The sequence below is a fragment of the Sorex fumeus genome, unplaced genomic scaffold, assembly GCF_029834395.1.
Source record: "Sorex fumeus unplaced genomic scaffold, SorFum_2.1 ptg000037l, whole genome shotgun sequence".
In the NCBI taxonomy this organism is placed as follows: domain Eukaryota; kingdom Metazoa; phylum Chordata; class Mammalia; order Eulipotyphla; family Soricidae; genus Sorex; species Sorex fumeus.
The window spans coordinates 26794132-26802706 of NW_026606094.1; the positions used below are offsets into that span (position 1 = coordinate 26794132).

The 8575-nt window shown below is 51.9% G+C and overlaps 1 protein-coding gene across 1 annotated transcript; it reads left to right on the plus strand.

Annotated features, from left to right (window-relative positions):
• The first annotated feature begins 5750 nt into the window (after positions 1-5750).
• On the plus strand, positions 5751-7967 carry LOC130027494 (fibroblast growth factor receptor-like 1). The gene is given in 2 exon segments (XM_056118310.1): positions 5751-5900; positions 6108-7967. A coding segment is annotated over 1 exon segment (1482 nt). The 5' UTR covers positions 5751-5900; positions 6108-6120; the 3' UTR covers positions 7603-7967.
• Positions 7968-8575: the final 608 nt, after the last annotated feature.

Here is an 8575-nt window from a genome sequence, read left to right on the forward strand (position 1 = left end):
GTACTACATGCTTTGCATGCAGAAGTACTGAGCTAGGAGTAACCTGGTGCTTGGATTGTGGGTGTGGCCAAATTCTTTTTGTTTTAATTTTCCTCATTAAACTATATTTTGGGGGGGCTAGATAGTATAGTGGAAAGTGGTTGCCTAGCCCGTGGCCAACCCAGGTTTAATCTTGGCATCACATATGGCCCCCCTGAGCACCACCAGGAGTGAACAGAGCCAGGAGAAAACCCTGGACACAGGTGTAGACCAGAAGACAAAAACCTTTATTTTAGCTTTTTTATAATAACAGTGATTTGCAAGACAATGTTTAAAAGGTTTAATTTCACAACTCTTCAAATATTACTGCACCCACCATCCAAGCACCAGGATCCCTCAGTATCCCTCCACCAGAGCCCATTGGGTCCTCTTCTCCCTCCCTCCAGCAAAAACTCAGTCCTGTGGTCTGAATCCAAAGGTTTGTTTTCATTTGGTTTTGTTTCTTCCCTTGATTTGCTTCTCTGTATCCCACGTACAAGTGAGGTCATCTGTCTGTCTCTCTGGCTTATCCACTTAACATGTCTCCCTCTGGTCCCATCCACATTTCCACAAAAAACAGAATTTCCTCTTACAGCTGCATAGTATTCCGGGTGTGTGTGTGTGTGTGTGTGTGTGTGTGTGTGTGTGTGTACCAGACACTTGGGTTGTTTTCATTTCTTGAAGACTATAAATAACACTGCAGTGAACCTAGTGTACATCCTGTCAAAATACACATGAGATATGAGTAATGACTGGACTACATATGTCAGGGGGACCAAACACCCAGTGTTCTTGGACCCTCAGTTCCCTTATATATCTTTCCCCTGAGGTTAAAAAGAAAAGGTGAGAGACAATGGTTCAAGGGGAGCCTGTGACCTCTGGTCAGGCTGCCATTTTGTCCTGCCCCTTCCCTCTCCCTTCCAAAACCTGCCAGCCCTAACTACCACTGTACTAATCAACATTTTCTGGGTTTATCTCAGTTCTACTTGCCCCACCCTCTTACAGGAAGTAGGAAAACAGAGATTTGCAGAAGTCGGTAGAAACTAATGTCAGAAGGCAGAGTTCCACTGCAGAATCCAAGAAAAACTTCCTGTTTTGTTAAGACCCTTCTTAGGAGCGGAAACTTGCTCACTCAAATGAAAACCACAATGAATAATTTCACTAATTTATACCATATGTTTAGTGAGTCTGAACTCCCAAGAGGATTCCGGTGAATAAAAAGAGAAACCATCAGAAGGGAACTGTCTGCTATCAAGATTGGGGTTCTTCCTCACTCCTTCTTCACCACTCCCTGCAGTACTGGCTTGGAGTGCAGTGAAGTAACAGTGAGGCACTTGGCCCGAAGGCAGCCAGGCAGAGCCTCCGTGGGTCATTCAAGGACTACATAGCTCAGATTCTTCATCCTTCCTCCAGATGGAGTTTCCTTTTTTATAAAAAGGCCTAGAAAAAGCAGTGTATTCGCCTAAACAATGTTGGCAGTGACAAATTAACCCCAGAATCTGAACTTGACACCAGAGTTTATTCTCACTTTCATGATGATTGTGGGGGAGGAGGAGACAGAGAATCCTGCAAGAATCCTAGTTGCAGATAGGGGATGGCTCAAAGGGTTGGAACCTATGCTTTGCATACAGGAGCCCCAGGTCAATCCCCAGCACTGCATGGTCCCCTGCACAGCTGGGTGGAAACAGCCCGCCCCTCCACCCCACCCCACCCACACACGCACACACACACACACACACACACAATTGGTTGGCATTTGGAGTTGTATCACCTGACTACCAGCATGCGGCCACACTGTATACAAAGAATGGAGAATCCACTGGGGCTTCTCTATGCTGCGGCTTAGAAGTTCCACTTCTCTTCGTTGCAAACACAACAAACTGATAGAAGGGCTGGGATCGATGCATGTGCGTTTGCCATAGCAGCGCTTTAATCAAACTGCAGACAAGTAACCAAGGTTCAGAACCCGAGATCATGAAAAGGTCACTTGAAGTTTGGCTGGAAAGATAGTACATCAGGTTAAGGCACTTGACTTACACATGGCCGACCTGGGTTCACACCCCAGCACCACATAAAGTTCCACAAGTATACAGGAGTGATCTCCGAGCACAGAGCCAGGCGTAAGCCCCGAACAAAACAAAGAAAAATTTTAATTGGAATTTGTTGAAATTGGTCTCAGCTAACAGTCTGGTGGTGAACCTCAAAACAATGCTTGGGGCTACTCCCAGGAATACTCAACCTGGCTTTGCTGGCTGAGCAGGTTAGTACCTGGTGGTGCTGGGGGCCCACTAGGGCTACATCTAGCAGTGCTCAAGCATCAAACCTGAGGCTATGTGCATGGCAGACATGTGCTTCAGCCCTTTGGGCTATCTCCCTGGCCCTAATCTGGCCTTGATCTAATAGGTTGCCCTCAGGTCAAACCTATTGAAGATGGGTTTTACATTAGGTTTGTACATGTCACACACTCCATACGTCATTAATTTATCTAGTTCTTTTCTCCTGTGTTGGGGATTGAACCCAAATAATCCCTTGCATTCAATCGTCTACCCAGTTAGCTTATCCGCAAGCACTAGCTTCTCAGCATGGGCCACAATACATTGTTTGAGACTGACATATGGTTTGGTGTCCTCAGAAGCATGATTTGGTTAACAGGGATTGTAGCTGAGTGTTGTATTTTGCAGTGCCAAGAACTGAACGCAGCACCGTGCCATGTGAGGTATGCGTTCTGTCACCACGTCACATCCCTGGCCCCAAAGCTGGAGATGCACTCTGAAATTTTATAATGTTGCAAGTGAATGATAAACCAATTAAAGGGAGGGACAATGGTGAAAATATCTAAGCCACTTAAGATCTGTAAAAAGATGGGGCTGGAGTGATAGCACAGCGGGTAGGGCATTTGCCTTGCACGTGACCAACCTGGGTTCGATTCCCAGCATCCCATATAGTCCCCCAAGCAACGCCAGGAGTAATTCCTGAGTGCATGAGCCAGGAGCAACCCCTGTGCATCACCGGGTGTGACCCCAAAAAGCAAAAAAAAAAAATTCTTAAGTTATTGAGTGGGGGGGGGTTGCTGGAGAAGATAGTATATGGGTTAAGGTGTAAGGTGCTTCTCTTGCACAGTCAACCTGAGTTTGATCCCAGCACCGTCAGGCATTACCAGGAGTGGTCCTAAGTGTGGAGCCAGGAGTAAGCCCTGATTACTGCCAGGTGTGCACCTCCCTGAATAAAAAAGGAAAAAAATTAATTATGGAATTTTAAGCTGCCCTTCTTGATCCCACAAAAATGAGAGCATAAAAGTGGAGGATTGTTCTCCACAGAATTGTTGACCAAAATGGTTCAAAATATATTCTGATTCAAGCCTTCTCTTGCAATTGACTCATGTCTGGCTCTTGTGCAATGTTTTAGGCAAGGGAGTATGCTCTGTATTCACCGTCATTCTCAATTACACACACACTGTGTCTGTACACAGACGGTGCCTTCTCTTGAATGAACTGGTACGGCCTTGCCCTTGCCAGGGGGCAAGGGAGTCACTTTCTAAAGCAGCACACCCAGGCCCTTAGTTTCTCTGCCTCCCCTCCTTACTCCTGGCTTTGAGGACATTTTACCAACCACTGAAAAGGCAGGAAGAGAGGGAGGGAAATACAGCTCAGTGTGAGACCAGCTCACTTCACTGGGTGGTTCTTAGTCGTTTTGTTGTACTTGGCCTGCTTCGAAGCTGTTTGGGGACATCTGAGGTTCTCCAACCGCAAAGCTCTTTCCAGACCTGCTTTCCTCTTGGAATGACACATTATCCTCCCTTCAGCTGTACCAATTGTAAATTCCTGCCTAGGGAGCAGCAATTGCTTTGAATTACAGGCTGTTTGAATAAACCAGTATGGGATTAACAGAGCCTTATTGTTCTGCGATAGTTTACTGAAACCTGCTATAGTAATTTCTGTTGACATTATATTTTCCTGCCTAGCACTTGACTATGCAAAGGAATCCTCCTTCCCCCAAATTCCCCCACCCCTCATTTAATTGGTCCTTTTTAGTTGTATGTAATGAAAACTTCTTGGTGCCATTTTACCAAGAGAAAGAATACTATCGGGTTTTTTCCCCCTCTCCTCTTTTGGCATCTCTTCCCATAATTCCACATCATGAAAAGTGTTTTAGATTTGTGAGGAGAGATTTATTACTTCAAGACAGTCACAGACTTGTGCAAGCACAAATACAATGCACACAAAATTTAGAGTTCTCTCCTTTATGTTTGCATGTAAGTTTGCTTTTCCTTTTTTGAATTTGATTATAGTTAAGGTCATATTGACATAAGTGTTAACATTTCTGACTCTGATGTACAACTACTGCACCTCACCACCACCAGAGTGCCTGCAACCCTCCAGCACCATCCTTGTGTTACTTTCAATCTCATTTCTATACCTCACAGCCAAAGGTTTGTTATTTGATGTTTATTCCTCCCTTTGTTTCTCTACATATCAGAGATGAGTGAATCGGGTATTTGTCCTCGCTCTGATGTATTTAACTTAACGTGAGACCTTCCAGCTCCATGAAGTTGTAGAGGGGGCTAGAAGGATAGCACAGTAGTTAAGGCATTTGCATGCAGCTAACCCAGGTTTGATCCCCAGCATCCCATATGGTCCACGAGGCACTGCCAGGAGTAATTCCTAAGTAAAGAGCCAGGAGAAAATCCTGAACATCGCCGGGTGTGCCCCCACCCCTGCAAAATAAATAAATCCAAATTGCAGAGAGCTACAAGATTTCTCTTTTCTTATGGCTGTATAGTATTCTGTTCTTTATATATACCATAAGGTCTTTTTCCATTTATTGGTCATTGAACATTTGGGTTGTTTCCATATCCTGGCTACTGTTACTAAATGCTGCGATGAATTATGTATACATGTCAGGAATATATAATCAAATCAAAAAAGTCCCTCATTTGTGACACTTTTCATCAATTTGTAAGAATCTTTTAAAATAGGGCTTTCAGACAACTAAATGAAACAGTTTACATTTATCCTATTCAGTTTTTTTAAATGTTCATGCATATCCTGGAGAATGACCTCTATCAAAATTGGGAATGGGAGCTGGAGAAAGGTCTGTGTGTGGTAAGAGGATATACCTAGCAGGTCTGAGGTCTGTGAGGCTTGTGCTCAGTCCCTGCATCCCCCCACAGACCTAAGCGTGATCCCAGGGGCTCTGCAGTCTGGCATCTCCGATGCTCCACAGACTCTGTGCAAGGTGACATGTCATCCCTGGCACTGCATGACCTGATCAGTTTCGTCTTTTAGCTCTAGCACTGAACAGCCACCCAGTTGGCCAAGTATCATTAGGTGTAGCCCCTGGTCCTCCTGACCACCAATTGGGAGCCCACCACCACTACCACCACCACCACCATCACCAAAGAATGCTACAGGCAGTGAGTACATGTGCAAATTACCATAACCATGTGTGTACAATCACAAAAGAAGGAAGGCGAATTAAGAACAAAAACAGGGCCAGAGAGAGAGTTTATCAGGCTGAGCACATGCTTTGTATGTTGGAGGCACAGGCTGAATCCCAACACTGCATGGTGCCCTGCGCACCATCAAGGGCGACCCCTGGGTGTGGCCCAAACATCAAAAACATCTTCAGGGGAGGGAAGGGATAAAAAAAAAATCTGCGGTTGACAAAGCCCCGCAGGGAAGGACGCCTCGCGGCGCGGCGCCCCGGGCCCCTCGCCCCGCCGCCCCGGGACCCCGGCCCGCCACGCCGCCGGTCTCCGCGCCGCGCCCCCGCCGCGGCCCGCACCAGGTAGCGCCGCCCCGAGCGCGTCCGAGGCCGGCCGGGCGCGGGGCGGCGATGAGCGCGGAGCGCGCCCCGCGGGCCCGGCCCTGAGCCCCGCCGAGGTGAGCCGCGCGCGACCCCGGGCCCGGCCCCCGCGCCCACGTGGGCCCCCCACGGCGCGGGCGCCTCTGGGGCCGCCGCGCGCGCGGGAGCCGGACGGCGCCGGCCGAGGGGCGCGGGGGCGGCCGGTCACCGCCGCGAGTCCTTTGTCTGCGGCCCCCGCCCGCTCGCGCCGCCCCACGCCGCGCTGACCCGGCTCCGCATCCCAGGTCCGCGAGCGACATGACGCCGCGCCCCGCGTTGCTGCTGCTGCTGCTGCCAGCGCTGCTGCTCGGGGGGGCCCCGCCGGCCGCCGCTGCCCGAGGCCCCCCGAGGATGTCCGACAAGGTGGTCCCGCGGCAGGTGGCTCGGCTGGGCCGCACCCTGCGGCTGCAGTGCCCAGTGGAGGGGGACCCGCCGCCGCTGACCATGTGGACCAAGGACGGACGCACCATCCACGGTGGTTGGAACCGCTTCCGCGTGCTGCCCCAGGGGCTTCGGGTGAAGGAGGTGGAGCGTGACGACGCTGGCAGCTATGTGTGCAAGGCCACCAATGGCTTCGGCAGCCTCACGGTCAACTATACCCTCGTCGTTCTGGACGATGCCAGCCCAGGAAGGGGGCACTCCAGACACGACAGCCCTTCGGGTGGACAGGAGGATGCAACGAGTGCACAGTGGGCACGGCCTCGCTTCACGCAGCCCTCCAAGATGAGGCGCCGAGTGATCGCGCGACCAGTCGGTAGCTCCGTGCGGCTCAAGTGTGCGGCCAGCGGGCATCCGCGACCCGACATCATGTGGCTGAAGGACGAACAGGCCTTGACCCGTCCAGAAACTAGTGAGCACAGGAGGAAGAAGTGGACCCTGAGCCTTAAGAACCTGCGTCCTGAAGACAGCGGGAAGTACACGTGCAGAGTGTCCAACCGGGCTGGCGCCATCAATGCCACCTACAAGGTGGATGTTATCCAGAGGACGCGCTCCAAGCCTGTCCTCACGGGCACGCACCCCGTGAACACGACAGTCGACTTTGGAGGCACCACATCTTTCCAGTGCAAAGTGCGGAGTGACGTGAAGCCGGTGATTCAGTGGCTGAAGCGTGTGGAGTACGGGGCTGAGGGCCGCTACAACTCCACCATTGACGTGGGCGGCCAGAAGTTTGTGGTGCTGCCCACTGGTGACGTGTGGTCACGGCCTGATGGCTCCTACCTCAACAAGCTGCTTATCGCACGCGCCCGCCAGGACGACGCAGGCATGTACATCTGCCTGGGTGCCAACACCATGGGCTACAGCTTCCGCAGTGCCTTCCTCACTGTGCTGCCAGCAGACCCAAAGCCACCAGGACCCGCTGTGGCCCCCTAACCCTCCATCACTAGCCTGCCATGGCCCGTGGTCATCGGCATCCCTGCTGGCGCCGTCTTCATCCTGGGCACCGTGCTGCTGTGGTTCTACCAGGTAAAGAAGAAGCCCTGCACACCTGCGCCTGTGCACCGCCCACCTGCGGCCCCCCGCACCCGGGCTGGGGACAAGGACCTGCCAGTGCCACCTGCGGGGGGCCTGTGTGAGGAGCTGGCGTCCCCAGTGGCCCCCCAGCACCTCCTAGGCCCGGGCTCACCTACAGGCCCCAAGCTGTACCCCAAACTTTACACAGACGTGCACACACACACACACACGCACTCACATGTGGAGGGGAAGGGGCCGCAGCACCTGCACATCCACTACCAGTGCTAGGGGGTCTTGGGTCTCTCCGCTCCAGGACACACCCAGCTTGGAGGGTGGCCAGCACCCAGGGGCCCTGGGTGAGGCATCCATGTGGGAGGACACACCTCTAGGTACCAGGACACTGCAGGTGTGTGCATAGCAATAGACACCCCAGTATGTACACAGTCACACCAGACTCCTCATATACAGACACCACACCACACAGTCACTCTCAGACACACAGATACTGCCTCACACACAGACATTCCACCACACACTCACACATGACACCCCATCACACACACTCACACATGGACACCCCATCACACACACTCACACATGAACACCCCGTCACACACACTCACACACACTCACACATGGATACTGTCACACACACCACACATGGACACCCCATCACACACACGGACATTGTCATACACCCTCACACGTAGACACCCCATCACACTCACACATGGACCCCCATTACACACAGTCACACATGGATACCCCACCACACACACATGGACACTGTGTCACACGCATAGCCCCTGGCCCAGGTGCCTGGGTGCAGCCCGCGGCACAGATCCGTGTTGAAGGTTTTGCAGTGTGCATGTAGTGGTGCACAACGCCATGAAGGAAGCCCAGGCCTCAGGAGGGTGGGTGTGGGGGCCTCTCACCCCTCCTATAGAAGGCCAGAGAAGCACTCAGTTGAGAAAGTCTGGATCTGCACCCCCATCTTCAATGGGCAGTGCTGTTCCTGCCACCCAACCCAGGAACCCTGGGTGTGCGGTGCGACCTTGAAGCTGGAGGTGGTGAAGGTTGACCCCCACTGCCAGACAGAGGGGCCCTTGATATTTATATGTAAGAAATAAAGATAATAATATTAATGATGGGGGCGCTGGTCCACAGACTGGCCTCCCCAGGACCCCAGACCCTCCTGGCCCTGTGGCCGTGCTGGACATCCGGGGTCCACACCGCTGTAATTTTATAGAGTTTGAGCTGA